General features: G+C 43.5%; 1 protein-coding gene across 1 annotated transcript in view; it reads left to right on the top strand.

Moving 5' to 3' along the window:
• The window catches only part of DPH6 (diphthamine biosynthesis 6), a 785,760-nt gene that overhangs the window by 42,586 nt on the left and 717,676 nt on the right, over positions 1-25,498 (top strand). Inside the window, exon 3 of the mRNA XM_069638528.1 lies at positions 19,457-19,650. Coding sequence (XP_069494629.1) covers positions 19,457-19,650 — 194 coding nt within the window. The remainder of the gene's footprint in view (positions 1-19,456; positions 19,651-25,498) is intronic.

Raw genomic sequence — 25,498 nt, 5'->3', positions numbered from 1 at the left:
AGTCTCCATATCTTTTATGGGTAAAACTGATCATGCGGAACAGTGGCAACTTCAGACAATGGCCCACTGTCCCTATCCCTTCCCTAAACCCAGCCTTGATGGGGGAGGTGGTCATACCTGTATTTAACCAATCTCAGAGTTGCCAAAATATCAGCTTTGCATAAATCTGTGCCCCATACATCAATTAAGCAGAGCACTCAATTCTCTGGGCAGCTGCGTTCCTCCTTCACATTAATCTGAATGATCGCTTTACCTCTCCAGGGTCAAAGGGCAACTGCGTTTTCCACGCGTATCTGGACTGGTATCTAGATAATTTGGTCTTTCTCGAACAATCTGCCAGGAGCGGGTCTAGCCCTGGGGCATGTGGGCGTTCTCTGCTGCAATGGCCACATCCACATCCGGGTTATTCACACCTCTGCCAATACTACTGAGGGTCCTAATCTCTGTTGGGAATTGAGTCCTCCACATTTGCACAGAGGCCTCTGACACGTCATTCATTCCAGGATTCGAGACAGCTGGGAGCTGTTTACCTCCTGCTACTAGCCCTGGAGAGCCTGCTTAGCTTGACACCAACAGCTACCAAGAGCTGCTTTTTGCTCTTGATGACATCTGGTGCCATAACAGCATACCTATGTCACATTAGCTGTCTGCATTTGGGCATGTGTGTAAAAAAAATAAAAAGCATTAGAGATACCTGGAACACTTTTCTGTAGCACAATGGATTGTATTTAATGGACAACAGGTTAAATTTTGCATCTCACGTAAACGTTCGATTTGCGGCACGCTGTGTACCATCTCCTGATTCTCTAGGGGTAGCCCATGCCTACAAGGTGATACCCAATACTCAGGAGCTACCTTTCTAGCCTGCTCATGAAATCTTAGTTTCGACCCCTGCATTCTCACTTTTGGGGGTGCTGTTGCATTCTATTGTGCTCTTTCTGATATTGCAGTAAAGGTAATCCACATTCTATCCACTGAGTAGCAAAACGGAGCAGTTAAGCTTTGGGGGGCTTGCGGGGAGAAGCTCGTGGGCAAGCACTGTTAACACAGATTACATGCAAGATACACTGCACAGGAATGCTGATAAGTAGACATTCTCTATTATATAGGTACACATCAAGCAACATACATTTGAATAGGTGCCATGGATCCAATGCACAGTGAAGCAGTGCATTATAAAAAACAGTCTGGCCTTAGGTCAGACCCGTCCCACTCTACCAAAGCCATTGTAATGCGGGTGGAGGGCAGAGTAAAGGGGGATCCTAAACATGGGAAATGTACATATACATATTAAAGAATCATCATGCCAGTACATGGGTTGGAGCAGTGTTGCCCACAGCCTCTAGCGAACAGTAAAATAGATACACCTCACACAGATTAATCCTTTACATTTAGTGTAATGCCTAAAGGGAGCGAAGGGGTTAAGAACAGTCAAAAGAATCCCCTGAGAGTCCCCAAAAATAAGATGCAAGTTGCGCTCTTCGAGGGGCTTCTTTCAGTGGGTTGGTTGCTTCTTTGGCCGCCACTTCCAGGCAGAGAGGGTTTTAATGCAAGTCAAGGGCAACATGCGGTATAAGGTGCAGCCTTGAAAACCCCACTTCCCAGGAGCGTTGCTAGGGGGGGCTAAGGAGGCTATAGCCCCTGATCTTTTGGTTGTAGCTCCGGATAGAATCTCAGGAGCTACAGCCAAAAGACTAGCTAGCCCCCAACCCTAACTGTTCCGACATCAGCGTAGCCCCGGGTCTTTTCCAGACCTAGCAACTCCCCTGCCACTTCCCCAATACTCCTGGGCCCATGGGACCCCTGAAGAAGAATCCAAAGACTAGACCAGGGCCCTAGCACCCTGGGACGTCTCTGGATTAGGATGATTCGGCCAAAGGGCGGCAGGAGACTGGAGAATTTAAGTGGGGCTAGTCGTGGCTGGGCCATCGACTTTAAGGAACTCAAACTCGTGACCCGGTGAAGACCCCAGCAACCCAAAACTGTGATTAATGGGAGGGATACCATGTGAGTTTCTTTTGATACTTTTACAGTAAAATGGCGGCCACCGGCAGTGAAGTCAGAATTAAATGTAGCTGTTGCCAGCCTACACCAGAGCACACATTCAATATGGCTGCAACCGGCGGTGAAGTCAGAATTAAATGAAGCTGCTGCCAGCCTACACCAAAGCACGCATTAAAAAACAGTCATCCTGGCACTAAAAGGGACTCCTTAAAAAGCACTCAGATCTGGGAGCCATCTGAATCACCACAGGCTGCAGATCAGGGAAGGGGTCATGCTGCAGTGACAGAGGGACTTCAGTAGAGTTCCCATGATCACAAAAATAGTCGAAAATCCAAGGGTGCCTGTAAAAAGGTTTAGGGTCAGCACAAAGTGGGACTACAGACCCCCAACAATAGATTTTTGCCCAAACACCTGTGCTTGTAATTGTTCTAATGCCAATCCCTCTTAGTATCCTAGTCCCATCAGAGGAACCAGTGCCTACCTTTGCGCTGTACAGCTCCAAGCGCTTCCTTCACGCCGCCTCCCTGCTGCTGCTTCAGCCTCCATTTCAGCCATCAACCTGCAGTTGTTTTTTCCTGTGCCAAGCAGCTCTGGGTAGGGCACCACAAAATGCGCACTTATCTGCACTCCTAAATACAAACTGGGGAGGCAAAAAGGTCCCCCAGTCCAGAAATACACCGGTATTTATTTATTTATTTATTTGTTGGATATGTGTAAGGCACATATACAACAAATGGTGTTTCAAGGCACCACAAGACAAAAGGGGGATGGACAAGGGAGGAAGATACAGTAACGGTCCCACAAGGACTTGTGACATTCGGATCATGCAAGTGCAGAACAAGAAGTGTGAGGGAGTGGGGTCAAGGGGAGAGTGCAGATCAGCAACAAAAAAAAAACAAGTGCTAAGGTTAGAAGGGAAAAGGTTGAAGAGGTGCAAGTGCTAAGGGTAGGCATGAGGGCAGGGAAACCAGGTAAGCGCAGGGAAGGGGGCATAGGGGTGGGCTGGAGCCCTGTAGTACTCGCAGGGAACCAGACAGCCAATCAATTTGGCAGAATAATGTGTTAGCAGGGGAAGGGGAGGGTGAAGGAAGAGGAGAAAATAAGGGTCTTGAGGAACTTCCGGAACTTAAGAAGATCCAGCTCAAGCCTGAGAGTGGCGGGTAGACCATTCCAGAGGGAGGCACCTGCGGAGTAGAGAGATACCCCCCCACTCTTTGCTTAGAGAAGCACCTGATTCACAGAGAGTTGGAGCTAGCAGACTTAAGGGCTCTAGTGGGGAGTTATTTAGGGAGAGAGAGTTGGATGTAACGGGGTCCCAGGCCCCATAAAGCCTTGTGGATGGTGCAGAGGGTCTTGAATCTGATCCTGGGAGCAACCAGGAGCCAGTGGAGGGAAATTAGGGCTAGAGAGATGAAGTCCCTGGGCTTAGGGCCAAGAATAAGTATTGCAGTCCTATTATGGATTTGTTGAAGGGGTTGAAGGGAGGAAGAAAGAAGATTGAGGAAGAGGCTGTTATATTAGTCAAGCCTAGAGAGGACCAGAGCTCTGGAGACATTGAGCTTCTGGGGGAAGGGGAGAAAAGTAGAATACCTCTGAGGAGGTGTAGCGATGCGAGAAGAGAAGTAGAGAGAGGAATCCAAGATGACGCCAAGGTTTTTTTGCCTCACAGGTGGGTGAGGGGAGGGGCCCCATAGAGGGCAGCTAGAGGGTAGGAGGGAGAAGGGGTCCAAATAAGAAGGATCTCAGTCTCACTGGCATTAAGGCAAAGATCATTGGAAGAACACCATCGTAGAGAAGGAGCCAAGTACCCCCACCTCAACCAACTCGCACATATTGCTTATATGTTGGGAACCAGAGTTTGAGACATGTGCAGTACCAGTGAAAATACTGATACCAAGGAGAATCCTGGAAGCAAGATTTCCCCTTAAGAAAGCCATACTTGCATACAGGACAGTATGATGGTCATTTGAATGAAACCCCAGAAGAAGCAGGACCAATAAATGAGAGAGCAGATTGGTGACATCACACGAAGCCAGACTAACGTACTTGGAAAATATGCAGAAATGAGAGAGTGAAGATCTTCTATAAGGCATCAAGAAAGTATCAAAGGTAAGTGACATCTCGGGCTCGAGATGAAGAAACGTATGCTACAGAAACGATGAAGATATCAAGTTATTTTATACGTGTACAGATGCAAGGAAACGCAAGCAGACAAAGTATTCATGAGGCTAGCTATGTAGTTAATATATTGCAGCATGCACCAACATATAGATATATAGGAGTAAGTAAAGAATTAATGTTTCCATGACGTGTTATAGCAGAGCTGGACCAGAGAAGGAAGGCCTTTTCCAGTGTGTCGCAGTTGAAAAACAATGAAATTACAGAAGTGAATCTCAGAAAGGCGATGCTGTATTAGCCCGAAGAAGCCAAGATTTTATCGGACTGGGATGAGCAGACATTAGTTACAATCGTGTGAAAGAATGAAACTCCTGTTCAGAAGGCATGGACGAAAACAAGGAAGATGTCAGAGTTTCATTAAATACTATTTTAAATGCACCAGAGCTCAAATTTGTGGTCTTCAGTCACGTGAAGGGATGAACTTGGTCACACATGACGAACCACACCCACACAGAGAGGCAGAGCGTGCCTCTAATCCCCTGTATTCTCCAGAGCAAAGAACGTTTCAAAGGCCAAGGCCAGATTCAAAGCCTTAATTGACGTGCAGACTATTGAGGTGATGATAGATGATATCCCGGGAGGATAGCTCAGCGGCAGCGTGCGCGTCTTGGAAGCAAGATGACACGAAGCAACAACAGGTTCGATCCCCGGGTCCGCGCTTAGAAACCTCTAGGTGTTTATGCGCGTTATAAATACGTAACTAAGACAAAAAAAAATAAAAAATAACACAATTACGCAACTAAGAAAAACAAACCATTCCTGTAACAGTGCCTCGATGCCTGCGGGCTGTGTGAGCGCTTTATAAACGTAAAATTAAAATAAATTTAAAAAATATGCTAATTGGTGGGAAGCTATGGCCATGACCAGCTCACCAGCACCTTGAAGTCCAGCCTGCGTGCTGTTAACGTGGGTGGAAAAGTACTGACGCATGTAAGAGTGCCAACCAATTGTAGGGTGCCGCGTAATTAAGAGCCCTATAGTTTGTATATCCAAAAGGACGTTGTGTATTTAGTGACGTTCATAGTGACTTGTTTGAAGGATGGGCTTAGTAGTCCCACCTGATGTTGAAGGACCTATCGCATTTAGACTAGTATGGATCATGCACCTATATGTTCCCTCTCAGCCTATCACATTTGCCACTAGGTTTTTGTAGTTTGCCACGTAGGTTGACGTCACCAATGATGAGTTTTTACTATAAGTATGATGTTTTTTGTTAAAAGCATTGAAAGACCATGCTATGAGACGTCCGTTGTACTCCCTGTTTTACATAATTGATAATAAAACAGTCAACTTTGCCAACTTCCTGAGTTGTTTTGATTATTGATGTTTGACTAACGTCTGCATCCCCATTCATCTCAAAGTATTGCTACCTCGTTTTAAAGGGCTGGGCCGCTGTCCCTGTTCACGTGGTAGCAGAGAGAATGGTTAAAGAACCATCGACCTAAGTAAACTTTGGGGTCCCGGCAATATTGAATGTCCTCTGCCATTCGGCTGAAAGGGAGTGAAGCTTCCTGTAGATAGCGGAAATAGTTTTTAAACTAAGGTTTGTAAGTGTAGGTGAGACATGTCCCTCGGTTTGTACGAAATCCCTTTCCGACTTCTACAGGAAGCTGAACGTACGGAAGGTTGAAGCGGCCGATAAAGAGGCATCGATCCCGAGAGCCGGAAGTTGAAAAAGCGAATGGTGAGTAAAGCTGAATGAGGTGGCAAAATTGTGAATGGGCAGTGAGTAGAGAAAGTGTTAAGGGAAACAAGTAACGGAGGGAGGTTGGGGTAAAAGACCACTCGAGACGATGAGCGTCGAGTTATCAAGTAATTGACTTGAGGAGATGAGCCAAGCAATTAAGAAACTGTGAGATGAGGAACGTCACAGTAGAGTAATACCAGTGTCCTGTGTCATAGCACGTAACGGAAGGAGCCATATCTAGATTCCCATTAGCGGATGACATGGGCCACAGACTTGTTTAAAGACTTGTCTAAAGACAACGATTCACATCCCAATCTGTATTTTTTAGGGGCAGGGATAACTCTCGAGGATCGCAGACTGAAATATGTGGCCAGTCCAGTATGCCAGTTTGTTTGTGTGTTTTATGTATTGAATAGATATTTATGTGGTTAAGAAATATTAGACGAATTAAGAGACGTGAAAAGGAAAACACAAGATTTAAGAGTTAATTATTTTTTGTTGAAATTGAATTAATGTTGTTTAGTGAATAAATAGATTGGAGGAAAACATGATACAAAGGGTTTGGAGCTGCGACGATTGGTGAACGCTCATATTGTATTATTTTTCTAAAAATGTATAATTGAAAAAGTGCAAAGTGTAAAGCTGAGTATTGCCAGTCAAGTGTGACGAGTCAAAATGGAGGATGTTACTCCACATATACATCTATGCAAGCAGTTGCTGAACCAGGCACCTAAGCTTAAACAGTACATTGCAGACTCGTTTAAGGGCACGGCAGACAAGATGTTCATGCCATGGCCACAAGGGGGATCACTTTCAAAGGCAGTTTTGCAACACATGACATATTTGCACGCAGAATACACAGGAAAAAAGTTAGACAAAAGGATAGCGAGCTTAGAGCTCTGGAAAATGTTCCAGGAAGAAAGAGAAGCACCACCTCCTGAAGACTGGATACTTAACATATGCAAAGAGGGGGGTGAGGAGACTTCTGCTCCCCCGCTGCGTCTAAAGTAAAAGGTGATAGTTTAAAAGATGATGGAGTGTAACCATTAAGAGAACTCAAGGCAGCGGCAGGGTACAGCAATCCGGTGTATGAGTCGCCTGCGCATAGTAGCGACAAGGGTGCACAGAAAATTCCTGAAAGAGATGTGATCTCTAAAGTCCCGAGGGGCAAAGAGAGAAAGGACAAGGAGAGCAGTGACCGACCAAGTGCATCCTTAGATATAGGAAGGGGATGATCCTCTTGTGTACATTCAAAATGTCCAAGAGCAGTGGTCTTTGGAAACTCGTTAGCCTTGGGGAAATCTATACCTGTACTTTATCACATATTATGCCATGGGCTTCCAGAAACAGTACAGAAGCAGCTCAAAAGCTCAAAGAAATTGGTGGGCATGGAAGGGAAGCCATGCTCAGAAATTCAGCTGGCCTTTCCGCATTATTGCAGACTGTTGCAGGAGAAGAATCGAAAGAAAGATGATGCTAGGAAAGTGAAATTAGTGCAGAAATAATTGTCAAAATACGGCATAGAAGGGGTCGATGTTGACTAGTGGAGAAGGGTCGAGTTCACAGCAAACGGCAGGCATGCCACAGGTGAAAAGCCCAAGTCAGTTCGATCAAGGTAATAATGGATTTATGCCACAGGGAAGGGAAGGCTTCCGAGGTAGAGTCTTCCATAATAATCAGGGAAATTTCCAGAATAACCAGGGTGGGTTTCAAAACATGCAGAATGATAATAAAGGTATGCAGGAAGGGCAAATTAGGAGACCTCCTTTATGTTGGACAAGCGGTATGTCAGGGCACCTTGCACGCATGTGTAGAAGCCAAGGGTTCGCGCAAAATGGGCAATCTCAAGAGGGGGGGACTACATGCCTGCCTGCATACACTCCACAGAATGGAGAGGGGTTCGCCCAAAATCAGATGGTGCAGCAAACACAAGTGCCGAGAATGCAACAAGGTTTACAAACACAGCCGATAGCAACGAATCTGCCGCAAGGGCAGTCGCAGCATTCACCCATGCATATACAGCAGGGCACAAGCACAGGATAGTTAATGACTCCTTGGATAGGGGGTGTCACTGTCGAAGGAGGAAACCTTTCACAGGTACGGGAATAAGCATATACCCACAATAGGACCGCTCACTGGGAGACTTAATGTGTTAAATACTATCAGTGACGCCCAATCCTCAAGAGGAACCGAGGGTTGACGTCAATATAGGAGGCAAATCTTTTTCTTTTTTTAGTAGACACGGGGGCAACACACTCATGTATAAAAGAGGGAACATTTACATTATCTGGGAATGCCATGAATGCTCAAGCTTTCCCAGGTGCTACAAGTAGAGTTCAGCCATCGTGCAGGGAGAAATGGCTTTGCTTTATGGAACTGATTATGAAGGAAGACGATGGTGCACAGTGATTGTCATTGGGGAAGGTTATAGATTGGCTGACGTCACTGATGAAGATATATTTCGAGACCATCCGTCAGATGACGAATTAATATTTGAAATGAGTATTACTTATTGGGTAAGAGCAATTACACGTGAGGTTCCTTGAAAAAAATGATGCTCGCATTGAAACGTCCCGAGTTTTTCGATGAAGACATGGCAAAGTCGCCAGCTTCATTATGGACAACAGGCGCCTATGACATAGGCCTATATAAAGGAGCTGGTGAAGTTAAGATTAAATTGAAACTAGGACTAATTTTACCTCGAGCACAACAGTTCCCATGTCTTGAGGGGCAGACAAAAGTATTTTCAAGACAATATCCGCCATGATGGAACCAAGTATTTTAATGACGTCAGAGTCACCATGTAATACGTCAGCATAGTCTATCAAAAAATCTAAGGGGGGTTGTGGCATTTAATTCAGGCTTTACGCCCGATTAACCAGATTGTAGAGGCTGAGTTCTCTCTAGTTCCTAATCATACGACAATCTTATATAGTATCCCTGTGGAGGCATTATATTTCACCGTGATTGACTTGAAAAATGTGTTTTTCTCAATCCCATTGCATAAAGATTCTCAAGATCTGACGTAATTTACGTTTCGTCTGATTAAGTTGAAAAGCACGAGATTACCTCGGGTACTGTGAGTCTGCATCAATTTTCAATAGAGTCGTACAAATGGACTTAAGCAATATGGATTTGCAAAGTGTTTTGTTGCAATATGTAGATGACATATTGGTCTCTAATATCTCAGAGGAAGAGCGCAGACGTGACTCAGTTCAACTGATGATTATTCTTGCACAGAAAGGATATAAAGTAGGTAAGGAGAAATTGCAGAATTGCCAAGAGGAAGTATTGTACATAGGTAAGTTAATTTCGCATGAAGGAAAGAAAGTTACTCCTGAGAGAGGTGAGGCTATTTTGAAAACAGCAAAGCCACACACGATAAAGCATATACAAAGATTTTTGGTACTAAGCAATTATGTGAGAGCATGGGTCTTTGATTTATAGTTCATATATAAGGCCCATGTTGCAGGCTCTGAAAAAACACAGGCAACTCTGGAAATAATTGTCTGGGCTGAGGAAATGAAAGAAGGGTTTGATGATTTGAAAAAGGCAATTTGCACAGCTACAGTCCTAGGGATTCCCAATTATGTTGAGAAATTCTTCTTATTTTCGCATATGAATGGCATAGTTATGACGGCAGTACTCACACAGAAAACCACGTTGGGGTACAAGCCTCTAGCATATTATAGTGGGATCCTGGGCCCAGTAATGAGGGGTCACTTGCCCTCGAACAATCTTTGGCAACCGCCGCGTTTGCCATTGAGAAGGCTGCAAGCATAGTAATGGGATGTTCCATGACATTATTTGTTGAACATGCTTTGTTTGCCATTTTGTAGAAAAACCAAAAGGTACGTTGACTTCTCAAAGGGCTTCAACCAATGAGGTGGTCATATCAAATCCAGCGATTAAAATAGTCAGATGTAGAATAGTGAACCCAGCCATGTTTATAGCAGAACCACTGGCAGAAGACAAGCATCCACATGATCGCTCGAACTATGAGAAATTCTATGATGAGATCCTGAGAGTGAAAGAAAATGTGTTGGCAGCTGGGGAGATTCTCTTTATTGATGGTTCTTCTAGAATCGATCAAAATGATGGACAAAGATATACAGGTGCCGCTGTGGTGAAGCACAAGGCCAATGAGGAGTTTGAAGTCTTGGTAAGTACACAACTACAATCTCACTTTTCAGCATAGGCAGAATTAGTGGTGCTGATTGTCGCCCTCGAGAATCACGCAGACCAGGAAGTAACCATGTACAGTCACTCCGCCTACGTGGCGTCGACGGTACACACAGGGCTAGCACGTTGGAAAAGGAGGGGCTACCACCGAGTAGACAGCACTCCAGTGCAGCATGCCACTTTATTGGACAGACTTATTAAAGCACCACAACTCCCAGTAGCCATTGCAGTTGTCAAAAGCGCAGCTCAGGCTAAAAGGGAAGACTTTATCTCACGTGGAAATCAGGCTTCAGACTAGGAAGCGAAACGTGTTGCATGTTCAGGCATATCAAACTTCATAATATTGTCCGATGTGAGTGACAGTATGGTGGTAATGATGAGTGTGCCTGATTGTTATAACAATTTGTCTAAAACTCAGTTAATGGAAATTCATGGGGAAGCGGAGCAGGATGAGAAAGACCTGTGGACGCGGAGTGAGTGTTCTTTAACTCCTTCCGAATCATTATGGCGACAGGAGAGCACTGGTAAACCAGTGATGCCTGTAGCCTTATTAAGGGTAGCATTGGAACAGCTACACCACCCTGCACATGTTACTAGAGAGAGCCTTGCTGCAATAATTGCAGAGGATTAGTTTGTTCCAAATTTGTTAGAACACGTTGCATTTCTTGTAGTGAACTGCATGTCAAATGTTTACTCCTGGGCACACGCTGCAGTTCGAGGAGTTATCCCGAGTACTAATGGTCCCTTTCAGCATTTACATATTGACTATGTCAACATGCTGTAAGTCTGTAAAGGATACAGATATATGATTGTAGTAGTGTGTCCCTTTTCAAGGTGGCTTGAAGCTGGTCCACGTACACATCCTGATTCCACCTGCGCAGTGAAATATTTAGTACAAGAAGTATTTCCTAGAGGGGGAATATGTGAAGTATTAAGATCATATAATGGCCCTCATTTTGTTAATGAAGTCTTTACAGATAAGCTTGTTGCTCAGTATAAAGCACATGTTTTCATCGGCTTATCACCTGCAAGCAAATGGGGTCTGTGAGAGACTCAATGGCAGCCGTCTTACGCCCCATGAAATAGTGACAGGGAAGCAGATGAGGACACCCCTCACACCTCCATCTAGAACTAGAAGTGATGCCCAGACGACAGCAGAATTTTTAGTAAAGGAGTTACGTGATTACTTAACCTGTATGACTACAAGTATCTCTGTCATTTCAGATCAGCTCAAAGGAAGGGGTGTGGGGCTCAGAACACAGATGGAGACAATCCAACAACCGGATCTGAAGAATTACACCTTACCAGACGTTTCCTTGCTGATCAGGAACTTTACACGCCAATGGCATGAGCCACGTATTAATGGCCCATTTGTCGTGGAGGACATAACGCCATCAGCAGTGAGTGCTAGGAAGACATGCGTGGATATTTCTTGGAGACGTAAAGATCTACGCTGGAGGACCCCCTCCATCCCCACCTTCATCGGAAGCAAGCATCGGGGAAGAACCTCAGGACATGCAGATGAGATCAATGACGAGGAAGAAGGACTCAGAAATGGTAAAATAAACAGATACATAATACTTTGGACTATGGCTTGTTTCGGGACAATGTTTTAAGCTGCTACAAATGGAGTGAAAGAAGGCTATTTGTTCTTGAGCCACAGGAGCTTGCTAAACATTGAACTGAGACATGTTAAGTCTTGATCGGGAAGCAAAGAATGCCAGATTTGTTTCCTTTTTGACGACTGGAAGAGGGAATAGTTCCCAGATTCCTTTCTCACTGAGTTTCTCTTTGGAGGCGCCCATAGTGGTTCCCAATGAAAACGTTAATCGGATCATCCCTGCTATTTTTCTCTACATTCTTTGTTCATGTCCTTCGTTGGTGGGGAGAACTACTGACGTTCGTAATTTCCTGCAAGATCCTAAGAACAGTCCAATTGTGAGGAGATTGCTCGCAGCCATAATAGAGCAAGTTCTCCAGCTTCCTGAGTTCAGTGGTGAAAAAACAAATGCCCCTATCTGATGAAAATGCTCATAGACTAGTAGGGTTGGTTTTCGACTACCTGATTGAGGAATGTCCACATCTTGTTGGAAGACAAACTGATGTTTGCACCTTCTTGAGAGATCCAAGGAATACAGTGGCACTTAACGAATTGCTATGTGACATAATGGAGCAAGTTAATCTATATTCTGAGCGGTCACTGAGAACGTCCTGAATGAGACTTTTGGAGGAAGCGATCCAGAGCCTACTATCTGTAGTGTTCTACTTCTTGCTGGAAAGGCATCCACATTTTGTTTGGCGAAAGGACAGCTCTTTTCTATACATGAACCCTGTTAATTGTCCTGCAATCAGCCAGCTGTTTAAGGAGCATGTTGCGGAGATTAAGATATTGCCAAAGTATTGCATGATGTTGCCCGAATAAAAGTTGTTTTTTCCTTCCTTAAAATAGATCAAGAATGGGCAGCATCAACGGTAATAATGTCATGGCCGACAACGAGAGACCTCCTCTATGTGCAAGAAGCTACTGCTGCATGAAGGGGCCTACCTATACATAATTTATACATGCATCTTGTTTATTGTGATCCTTATTTCGCTTACAGTACGCACTGCTTACTATTTGGATTCAAATAAGGCAAGGATTCCTGTGTATCTTCCTATACAGAAGGAGGGTACAGATGTGGCAACTACAAGGTAGCCGAGACCTTATTTATTTGTCCCTACTCTAGAGGTACATTCAAAAGCACCTAGTCTGATGATAGATAAATCTAGGCTTCCTTTTGGGGGGAAGGTCACGTATGGAGATTATACAAGACACCTTTTTTCCTCCATATTATGTTAGTAGGGTGCGGCTTCTGGAACTTTCTCCTACACAGGTAGTACATGTAAAAACACCAAGTCCACTGACAAATGTTTCTGTAGTTGGTCCAGTAAGAAGGAATTATGCTGACATACTTCATGAGATGATTATAGAAACTCGTAAGAAAAGAATGAGACCTAAGAGAAGTGCTAGGGAGGATGATCATGAGTTAAATGATTACCTGGATAGTATAGCACACTTGAGGAATAGCAATTGGTATCAGCGTATGAAAGAAGTGGGAAGGAGGACCTGGAAGGAGGAATGCTTTGTATGTGCACTCCCGCCTTATAGCATGGGGAAGTCTAAAATCTTCATATCTATTGAAATAGATATCCAGACATCACATGGTCTATCACACATAGCACTATGCCGTACAAGAGGTCAGTTCATGGGCCGAACAGCCTATCTCAAATGGCCAACTGAATGGACAGATCCAGAAGAAGATGATTATGTCCGAGATACGAAGACAAGGCTAAGAGCTCATACTAGGAAGCACGTGATCAGATATGAAAAGCCTGGAGTGAAAGGAGCTGTATTCAGATGGAAAGTAAACAGAAGACTGGAGAGTCCAGGAAAATCTGCAGAAGACATTTGTAGATGGAAGAACAGAGGACGGATGTAGATTTGGGGATCAGTGCTTTCACCGGATGGATGGGAAGAAGGAGTGTTTATTTGCAGAGCCTGGTGGTCATCGGTTTCTATCAGCTAACCATTGACGTAGTGCAGAATGGATGCAAGCCCAAATGGCCAAAACTGGCAAAATTGCTGACATGGGTCTAAGATAAAGGAGGACCTTTGCAGATAGTGCCTTTGGAAAGTGCAAAACTGTGCTTTAGAAACAATGGCACAAGAAAAGTTGGAGATAACCAGAACTGTGGTCGAATCTGTGATGTACCAGGAATGAGCATTGGAACAGCAGTGATAATGGATCAATACTGGGTGTGTGGATCCCAAGCTTATAGGAAGCTGGCCAAGGACTCGGGAGGACGATGTTCCATAGTAAATGTTCATGTTTCAGGGTTGGTGGTTACTAAAAGTGACTTCAACATTGACGGCTTTCCAAAAGCAGATGCTCACCTAAGGAAGAAGAGATCTATGGAACTGATAAGTAGAATGAAGAGAGAAGAGAACTATTTCTCAGCTAAATCAATAGAAGCTTTTGATGTCATTCCATATGAACACAGACTGTTCAGCCAGGCTTCATTGATATTTACGTTGCTCTTTATGCCGAGTATCAGCAAATACTAAATGGTCATTGCAAACCACATTGATGACAAACCAAGGATAATTTTTAAACGGGCAGAAACACTTAAAAACAAATTGAGCCCGTCAAAGCTACCAGACTTGGACATAGATCAACCAACAAATTGGTTAAAATCTCCCACCAATGGATTTAGAAAATGTGGAGAATGCACAATGTGCAAGTACGCACACACTAAAACTGACACCTTCAGAGACATCAACAACAAGGAATGAAAAATTGTACAACCAATCAATTGCAAAACAAAGTATGTTGTATATGGCATCATTTGTGTCTGTAATTTGATATACATAGGCAGTACAATAAGAGAATTGCAGATCTGTGTACAAGAACACTTATTCAAGATTGAGAGCCAAGATCCTAGACTACCACTTGCCTGCCATTGGCAGGAAAAACATCAAATGGACAATAAGCCGGACATTAGATTTTCATTAGGTAAAAGTTGGGGCAATAGAGAAAATAAATTACGCCAGGCAGAGGCAAGAACAATCTGTAAACTGAACACAACTGTCCTCGGACTCAACACGGATAACAAAATGGTGTCCTTTCTATAATTGAATCGACTGTTGACACTGCTGAACCATTCTCTTTCTCTGTTCGTCTGACCAATTCACCATATGTGTAATTTACAACTATATTAAGTATGTATTGCCAAATTTCATCGTAGTTGTTTATCGGTCTCTAATGACAACTTTTAGACCTTGTATTTCTAATTGGGACTGAAAGGAAGCGCGTGATCTAACGCGTATAGACAGAGCGCAACAGGGGATCCAACCAGGTTATTGATGAGCTGACACGCTAATTAAAGTATTAGGGGTATCCAAGACTACGAGTTTATACTAATAATTTAGTTGAGTAGCCCTGATCTGAAAAAGGCTTTAAGAAAGGCCGAAGCACGTGTCATCAAGAAGGGCATTTTTTGTAAATAATAAATCACCTTGCAACTTTTTCTTGGGCGCCGTCTTCATTCTGGGTCTTTACCCTAAACTTAATGCTTGGTCTTTTTTGGCTTGACCACAACCCAGGAAGATGCGACTTACCTATATAGAACAAATTTGAAAAGGAATATAAACAGTTTATGAATTAACATGTCGCCATGTTAGACCAGACCTTGGAAGCCAATAACCCTTGAATCTGTGATTTTTGGTTGTGGTCTACGGCAGACACAGTAACTCATTATGGCCGAATACCTCAAAAATAGGCACGAAGAAACTGCCAATCTATTTACACAGAAGGGCAACATGTTGCATGCTTTTTCTAATCCAATACAGAAACAAGATGATCTAAGAGCATTATTCTTTAAATTGGAGAGACTCTCGAAAAAGGAAATCGATAACTACTGGGAAATAGTATCCCTTGAATACTAAGCCAGAAATGAACAGATTCCTACAGGACTACGTATTGTGACCTTCCCGAAATTCAATAATGACTTGGACAATGATTTAGCGGACCTGTGGGAGAAGAATTGAAATGGTGGCTCGAAGAAAAGGATTGAGTTTCTGATAGAACACGCAACGAGAGAACATAAAAGAACCATTGAACTGATTGATAAGACTAAGAAGGATATTGCCGATAAAAACTCACAAGAGGCTACTAAAGAAAAGAACAATAATACAATGTATGATATTTTGAAGAATTATCAGGACAAAGTTAAACTAAGAAAACTAAGGAACCACTACAGAGATGAAAGAGACTATAAAGAGGATAGAGTTTATACGTTCCAGGCAAAATATAACCAAAACACAAGAATGGGATCCAAAACAAGCACACCAAATACATCTTGAGCGAGTTCTGATGCAGAATCTAAAGGAGAAACTTCAACTACAGACAAAAAAAGTACGGAAGAATCAACTACTGAAAAGACGATGTCAGGATATATGAACCAAATTAAACGGTACAAAAAAGGAAACGGGAACTCAATACCGAAGCAGGTCCGTTTTCAACTACCTTCGAACACAGGATCATCAACCAATACACCAGGAGGAGAAGGAGGGGGGCACAAGACCTAACAAATCAAGGACCACAGGAAAACTCAAACAAAAGATTCACCAGAGCGAGCACCAAAGAATTCAACAGGACCAAATAGGCCAAAATCTTGTCTTGAACCTTTCTAGAATCCTAACAGAGGATGAAGTCAAGCTATTAAACAAGGGGCTCTCGTTTGCCCCAACTACCAGATTGAATGAAATTGACATACAAATAGACCTATTCAAATTTATACGCAAACTGAAACTCAAAAAGTTATTTTCTACGAAAGCACCAACTGACTACCATCAGGTAGCAAAGATACAGCATAGTGACCTCAGTATCAAAGAAATAGAGGAGATACACCTGCTCAGATCCATTGCAGAAGCAGAGGAGTATGACATTACCCAGGTTTTACGAGACCTTAATGTAGAATTCGACATGCTACCAAATAAGGAGTTGAAACCAACGTCCAAGTTTGTACCGCAACTACCACCAGACAATATTATTGACACTTTCTATAAGGCAGTATCACAGGATTTTTACAGATTGAACCAAAAGAAACACCAGAGGAGATCAACACAAAATCTGAGTGCCAAGGAACCGGAAGCCCTCCAGAACCTAGCAACAGACCGTTCCATAGTAATAAAGGAAGCGGATAAAGAAGGGAATATTGTTCTCATGGAAAGAACTGATTATCTTGAGATGGCTAGAAGACATTTGGAAACACCTGGCTGCTATGAAACATTGCCCTCCAATCCAACCAAGCGAATAGTGCAAACATTGGAACAGCAAATAGAAAATTGGCATCGTAAAGGTCTCCTTACAGATGATGAGAAAAGCTTTTTGTATATTAAGGAACCCGTTACCCCAATAATGTATTTTCTGCCAAAGGTGCATAAAGAGTATGACAAAATACTTGAAGGACGACCTATCCTAAGCGTGATCGGTTGTGCAACTGCGAACATCTCCCAGTACTTCGATAATATCCTGAGACCACGAGCCACTAAACTGAAAGCCTATTTAAAAGATACAACTGATGTCATTGTGAAACTAAAATCTATAGAATGGAAAAGTAACTACCTTTTAGCAAGTCTTGATGTAAAAGCACTGTATACATCTATCCAACACACATGGGTGATTAAAACAATTGACCATACATTCAAAGAAGGCTTGCATCAATGTACCATCAGATACAAATGATTAATGAAATGTTGCAAATAACATTTGATTGTAACATTTTTAACTTTAACAACTGTTACTATAGACAAACTAAAGGCGTAGCCATGGGCACCAAATATGCCCCGGCTCTAGCCAACATCTTTATGGGCTTATTCGAAGATACCATCATCTACCAGGACAGATCATACCAAAAGGAACTTTTTAAATGGATGAGATATATAGATGATGTTTTGATTATATGGAGAGGCACCAATCTAGAATGTGTAGAATTCACGAACAGGATCAATGATAATCAACTGGGAATTCAATTCACTGGTATCTGTGATGAGAAAACACTAAACTTCTTGATTTAACGATATTTGTAGAACAAAATAAACTCAGAACCTGTACTTTCAGAAAACCGACTAACGCGAACTCGACACTACATGCAGAAAGCTGCCACCATAGACCAACTATTTTGAACATACCCACCGGAGAATGTATCCGTGCAAGAAGGAACTGTCAAACAATGGATGCTTTTGAAAAAGATTGTTTATTACTAAAGTCAAGATTTTTAGCCAGAGGATATTCAGAGAAATGCGTGAAAAAAGCCATGAATAAAAGTCTAACAATCACACAGGAACAGACCCTAGTACAAGCCACCAAATCGACTGAACAGCTTAGAGTTGGGTTCATTACTAAATTCAGCAGTGATCACAAATCTTTGAACAGAATCCTTTCCAAACACTGGCATCTCCTTAAACTGGATGAGAATATTGCAAACCACGTTGATGACAAACCAAGGATCATTTTTAAACGGGCAGAAACACTTAAAAACAAATTGAGCCCGTCCAAGCTACCAGACTTAGACATAGATCAACCAACAAATGGGTTAAAATCTCCCACCAATGGATTTAGAAAATGTGGAGAATGCACAATGTGCAAGTACGCACACACTAAAGCTGACACCTTCAGAGACAACAACAAGGAATTAAAAGTTGTACAACCAATCAATTGCAAAACAAAGTATGCTGTATACGGCATCATTTGTGTCTGTGATTTGGTATACATAGGCAGTACAATAAGAGAATTCCGGATCCGTGTACGAGAACACCTAGCCAAGATTGGGAGCCAAGATCCTAGACTACCACTTGCCTGCCATTGGCAGGAAAAACATCAAATGGACAATAAGGCGGACATTAGATTTATAGGCCTCAAGAGACTCTCACTAGGCAAAACAGGCGGCAATAGAGAAAAGAAATTACGTCAGGCCGAGGCAAGAACAATCTGTAAACTGAACACAACTGTCCTCAGCCACAGCATGGATAACGAAATGGTGTCCTTTCTATAATTGTATCGACTTTTGACACTGCTGAACCATTCTCTTTCTCTGCTTGTCTGACCAATTCATCATATGTGTAATTTACAACTATATTAATTATGTATTGCTAAATGTCGTCATAGTTGTCTATCAGTCTCTAATGACAACTTTTAGACCTTGTATTTCTAAATGGGACTGAAAGGAAGCACGCGATCTAACGCGTATAGACAGAGCGCAACAGGGGATCCAACCCGGTTATTGATGAGCTGACACGCTAATTAAAGTATTAGGGGCATCCAAGACTACGAGTTTATACTTATAATTTGGTTGAGTAGCCCTGATTTGAAAAAGGCTTTAAGAAAAGCCGAAACACGTGTCATCAAGAAGGGCATTTTTTGTAAATAATAAATCACCTTGCAACTTATTCTTGGGCACAGTCTTCATTCTGGGTCTTTACCCTAAACGTACTTAATGCGTGGTCTTTTTTGGCTTGACCACAACCCAGGAAGACGCCACTTACCTATACAGAACAAATTTGAAAAGGAATATAAACAGTTTATGAATTAACCTGTCGCCATGTTAGACCAGACCTTGGAAGCCAATAACCCTTGGATCTATTTCTAAAACATGCTTGAGAAAGGCGGATGGGCAAGGATTTCAGATGGTATCCTGGATAAGGGCTATATTTTGTATTTGCTTTCTTGGTACCTGCTGTTGGTTACACTTGTTGCTGATGCTATAGGCTATTGTTGGGGGAAGTGAAACAGTTGGTTTTCTGTAGTCTGGTTGTTCATTTTAAGTGGTTGTAATTTTTCTGTCTGTTTTGTCGTCTTTTTGTAGGGCTTACGGATGAGCTGGATAGCTATATGTACCAGACAGTGGGCCACCAGGCGATAGACCTGTATGCCGAGGCGATGGGTCTTCCACTGTATCGTCGCACTATCGAAGGAAGCAGCATGGACACGGGAAGAGTGTACACCGAGTGCGAAGGGGATGAGGTGGAGGATCTGCATAAGCTGTTGAAACTTGTTAAGGTAAGGCGATGGACGAGAAGGCCTCTCGGGTACAATGGGATTTGAAGGCATTGTTGGGATGGGCCTTTAATCACTGTAACCAAAACAGGCCCACCACTTAAGAAGCGACTACACGGTTGTACATAAAGCTAGATTGTTGTACAAAAGATCTGTGGAGCGGTTAGATGGTGTTGCAGGACCAAATTAACCCAAGTCTTAACAATACAACATCAGTTGGCAGCTTATATACATTTTGCAACAATTTAAAAACACTCCCAGATACTTTATTACCATCCACCCCCCAAATATGATTGGACAAAACTTCTTCAAAGAAATTCCATCTTTTCCCAATTCTTCCATTTTCGCTGTCCAGGCTTATCTTCGTTATCATATTCAAAACCCAACTCTTCCTGGGATTCGTTATAGTAGGTCCTGACATCAACACATGGTTAAACATTGGCATTGAAAACATAATTAATTGCGAGCAATAACTGGCCTAATGCCTTTAACTTTAAGTATGATTGCACATGGTCCTGCTGATGTATTTTGGCAAATAGAGGAAGGTCTGCATAAACAGGATTTTCCTTGAACCACAGGTTGTGATCTCCATTCCACAGACTCCTAGTGCCTAAAAATAGACCTTCTAATATATGCAGCCCCATACAGCCTCTGATGACCTGGGAAAACCCATAGGCACTGGACCCTGGTCTCGGGGCTCATGTTTATTACCACCAAACAAATGACTAACCCCCTCTAATGATTTTAATACAAAGGGCAGGATAACATCTGTTCCCTTGCGAGGCCTGTAAACCTTGCCCTGTTCGTACGACCTTCTAACCTGGTAACTAATTATCTTTTGCATCAGGAATGTCCCTGCTGCTTAGAATGCATGGGTAACTGCGAACCGTTGGGGAAAGCGCCCCATTGTGTGGATTTGTGTTTGTGTTGCATTTGCATTTTTAATATTGTATCTTTCTACATGCATGAAGATCTAATATGTAAAATTCTAAATGATTGTAACACTAGAAGTAACCTATAATGAACTCCATTCGATTCATAGGGGTTTGCAATACTACCCAGTTTACTGCCATCCCCGTCATCAATATGGTGTGTGTAACATTAATCCTCGCAATAAAGGGGACCCTCCTTGACCACCCCAACAGAATTTTTTTTACAAAGTGTTTCTGGAGCAGACTTGTCAAGGTGCAGCTTGTGATGGGAAGGTCGCTGTAATTCCAGCATGTAGTGTCATGATTCTTGAGGTACAGTGTGCGCTGATTAGCCCTGTTGTCAGACGTCTTGCAATGAGCAGGTGTCTGGATGTGGATAGTGTGGTGAGAAGACCTCTCCCGGCACATAGGTCTTCTCACAGTCTACAGCAAGAGGCTATCATGATAGTGCACAGTGAGAAGGCCCCTTGAGGTGAGATTCAGCGTTTGGTTTAAACCTATCCTTTATCAAGACCAGCCTAGTAGGGCTGAGGGGTAATTCTGTCTGATCGCATTAGTAGCAAAAGCTATTGGCCTCTTGCAAATTACTATGTGCGTTGGCAAAAGTGAAGAGTGCGTGATGGATGGGAGGGAGGATTGATAAAAGCCTAAGCACTGCTATTGCTCTTGGCAACCCCCAGACCTTCCCCTTTCAGTCTGCCATACCACTATAGAAGGGGAAAGACCATATGTAAACCCGTCTTGTTCCCACACTAAAAGGAGGGTTCCATGTCATTCCATCGGCCGTTTTTATTTTGTGGCATTTTTCGCCAGCAATATTTTTTCAGCATTTTTTTGCTTTAATGTTTTTTTGGGGGGCGGTACGCCAACCCCCCCCCCTTCCCACCTATTTACAATCTCGTCCCCACACCCCCTACACCTTATATCCCTCTGCCAAACCCCCCATATTTGTCGATGTTTTTTTGCTGTAAAAAATTGGCAGCAAAAAATGCTGCGAAAAAAATAAACGGCGATGAATGGACGTTGTACCAAAAGGAGCAGTCCAACCCCACGGCTGGATCACATCTCTTTGTTACAAGGCCATAAGATGTCATTAGGTGTCATGAGTGAGGTGTAGTTTGAGAGTTGAGTCACAGCAGGCTTGTGACTCATCTCTGGGTGTACACGTCCCGGATAGGGTGGCTAAACTGTTCGGTTTTGTATAGTTAACGATGGCACCACCTTTGCATTTCTATGGCGTAACGGTTCACGATGCTAGCACGTGTCTAGAATTCATGCAGTGTCTTGCATGAAAGTGAATCCTGGGGGAGATGCAGGACTATTCCGGCCATAGGGTAGTGTACTACTTCATCAGAAGACACAGGATGCTGGTAAGAAACTGGAGCCAGCAGGTACAAAAGGTAGAAGTGCTTTATTTAAGTTTCAGGGCATGGAGTACAAGAAGCGGGAGAGCATAGATAACCACCTCCTCTCATTAGTATCTCCCATCCTGAATCCTCATTGTCATCAATGGAACCCTTAAGACTTTCCTCTTTTGCTCCTCCTTCCCTCCTCTGCTAATCCCACAGTTGCTGAATTGGTGTCTTTGGCCCTTATGCATCTTCGGGGCCCTGACCTCCCACACCAATTTTTCCCAGCTCCTGTCTATCCACAGCACTTTGCATCGGCACACCCTCCGCTCTGGAGACTCGCACTTCCTCCTCCCGAGGCCCAAGCCGTGTAGCACTCAACATTCCTAACACTTCATCTATGGCTGACCCACGAGCTCCGACTCCCCAGCACCCTTTTCTGTCTTCCTTTTTGCACTTGCATGTTCTGAATACTCACAAGGCATAGTAGGTTCGTCCCTCTCCCGCTTCTGCTCTTTAATGTATTTCCCACCCTCGCTCCCTCCCTGCCCTGTGGGCACTTTGAAACAGTATATTCTTATTGTATACGCGCCTAACAAGCAAACAATAAATAAATTAAACCCTGAAGGAACCCAGGGTTCCACCACTAGTCAACATTCTGTGGCTTCATTTCATATGGCAACACAAGCCCCACACTACATATAGCTAGGGCTGAGCTTAAAAGCCTGAGCATGTGAAATGGTGCATCGCTGCATAAGTGGCCTTTTAGCTCACCCTTTAAAAAACACAACCTGAATCCCCCCTTCTGCCCATGCCAACCTTTTCTGATGGCATTAGTAGAACTCCTCTCCAACTTTTCCATTGCATGTAAATGTTAGAGACTGGGTCTGGGATTTTCTGTCCCGGTTAAAAAGCACGCTTGGACAGGATGTCTGGAAACATATGCACATGGTTGTTTGTTTTTGGACATGTTTGGTATAAATCATAGGTCAATCCAGTTTTGCTTTGGCGTACACCAAATATTCCTATAAAAAATGAAATGGGAAATGCAACCCTTTGCATTATGCAAAAAACAGCAACAGTCGACAATTCAAAGGTGTGTGACATCATTCCTGTTAATTATGGATTTTAACCAATGAGAAACACGTGCGAGAACCAAAGACTTTTACAGAACAAAATGCTTTCATAACCTGTAGTTTGAAAAGTTAAACCCTTCTTCTGTAAAGTCCTGCCTACTGATCGAGCATAATGAAGGATTGCTTTCATGTTTCCACCGCATAGTCAACCACAGAGGATACAACATTTCAGTGTCCTGCTTTTAAAGTTATCTTTCCTGTTTGGAACATAGTATCCAGACTAAACCATGTACTCTTAAAAAAATATTAATAATAAAATAAAATAAAGAAATCAATGTCACGCTCTTGTGAATGATAACCTTGAGGTTTTCAGTAGTAAACTATCAATTGATGCATCAATGTCACTATTTGGACTCAGTTTAACAGGGCATTCCTGTGAATGTATTTATTTGTATTTATTGTGCATTGGTAAAGTACTTGTACATCAAGTAAGAAGCCGTTAAGTGACTTGGTGAGAGTGGTCAACTGCCAATAAATAAGTGCGTGCAGGGCTGTGGTGGCCAGTGGGTGCCAAGGCAAGTGCTGGGAGCGGGCGGAGGCTGAAGGTGATTGGGTGTGAGGGAGGCCAGGACCCAGGTGGACACAAAGGACCTGGTCACCAATCTCAGCAACTGTGTACTTTAGCAGGGGAGGAAGGAGGGGGTAAAAAGGAAGGTTGTGGGGAGATTCCGGAATTTGAGTAGATCCGGCTCAAGACGAAGAGGAAGGGGGAAGGCTGTTCCATGGGAGGGAGCCTGTTGAGGAAAGGGATTGGCCACCAGCACGCTGTTGAGCGAAGCGCTTGACACGCAGAGAGCCATAGGCAGGTAAAGATCTGAAGGTAGTGTATTTAGGGAGAGCCAATTATCGATAGCATGGTCGCCAGCCCCAGACAACCTTATGGATGATGCAGAGGGATTTGAATGTGATCCTTGCAGCAACCGGGAGCCAGTAGAGAGATTTTAGGGCTGGAGAGATGCAGTCCCTGGGCTTGCGGCCAAGGATAAGTCTTGCAGCCCTATTCTGGATTAGCTGGAGGAGTCGTAGAGAAGAAGAGGGTATATATTGCAGTAGTCCAGCCTAGAGAGACCCAGAGCTCTAGAGACAATGAGCCTCTGGGGGAAAGTGAGGAAAGGAAGGATTCCTTTGAGCAGGTGGAGTTGATAGTGGGCCTTCTTGGTAAGATCCTGAATACGAGGGAGAAAGGAAAGAGAGGAGTAAATGATGACTCCCAGGTTTCTGGCTTCAGATGACGGAGAGAGGGAGATCACATAGAAGGTGGCCAGAGTGTTGGGAAGGAAGAGGGAGCAGGAGTCCCAATGGGAAGGATCTCAGTCCTGCTGTCATTGAGGCAGCGATCATTGGAGTTACACCAAGACTGGATGGCAGATAGGCAGTCAGGAATGATGGAGGAAGTAAGGAGAGGATCAGAGGGAAGTTTGAAGAAGAGTTGTGTGTCATCTGCATACCACTGGAAGTTGGGGGAGAAGGTGGAAATGAGGTGTGCAAGCAGAGCAAGGTAGGTGTTAAAGAGCTGGAGAGAAAGGTTGGAGCCCTGGCAGACGCCGCAGGTGGAGATAGACGTGGGGGAGGAGAAAGAGCCCATCATAACCTTGGATGGACAATCATTGAGGAAGGAGGTCAGCCAGTCCATTGCCTGCTCGGTGAAACCTAGGGTATCGTAGGGCAGTTTTATGAGGAGGGAGTGGTTGACTGTGTAAAATGCAGAGGAGAGAGTTGAAGGAGAACAGCTGGAGAGCTGGAGTCAAGAGATGCGAGCAGTTCCTCGCGGGTGTTCAGGAGAACAGTGTATGTGCCTCTGGATGCTCAGAATCTGGATTGATGGTCGTGGAGACCACCACCAAGTTCAGTGTGCTGTGTCAGTTGGGGGGGGGGTGGGGAGGCCAGCTTCTCCAAGTATTTCCCAAGGAAGGGGCTGGTAGAGATGGTGTGGTAGTTGGCTGGACAAGACTGGTCTGCAGAAGGTTTTTTTCAGGAGGAGGTGCGCAAGGGAGTGCTTGAGGGAAGAGGGGAAGATCCAGTAGCAAAAGAGTGGTTGCAGAAATCAGCAAGTGCAGGGACAAGAGAGCCATTATTGTCCTTATTTGAGATTTTGGACCGCAGTGAAGCCTGGGCATTCTTTAACTTGTAATATAACTTATTCATAACATTCATATGTATTATGGTTCAATAATGCCATCTCCACCCTCGGGTGATATTCACAAACCACTCTGCCTTAGGGCTTGTGGTTTATCATGTAATCAAGTCCCTTGAGGGCATTATAGGACCATAGTATACAGTTGACTGGTATCTTTTATATATCCTCTCTCTCTCTCTCTTCTTGTCTCACACGCTAGCAGGTGTTACTACAATCTAAACCAAAGCTGCACCTTTCAGTTCCACAGGAAAAGAAAACATAGTCCTTCTTAGCATAATTTGATTTGATTTATTTGTT

This window comes from Ambystoma mexicanum, chromosome 14, assembly GCF_040938575.1.
Source record: "Ambystoma mexicanum isolate Mex_15411 chromosome 14, UKY_AmexF1_1, whole genome shotgun sequence".
Taxonomy (NCBI): Eukaryota; Metazoa; Chordata; class Amphibia; order Caudata; family Ambystomatidae; genus Ambystoma; species Ambystoma mexicanum.
The sequence above is the reverse complement of the archived record's forward strand: the minus strand, read 5'-3'. Positions and strand labels throughout refer to the sequence as shown.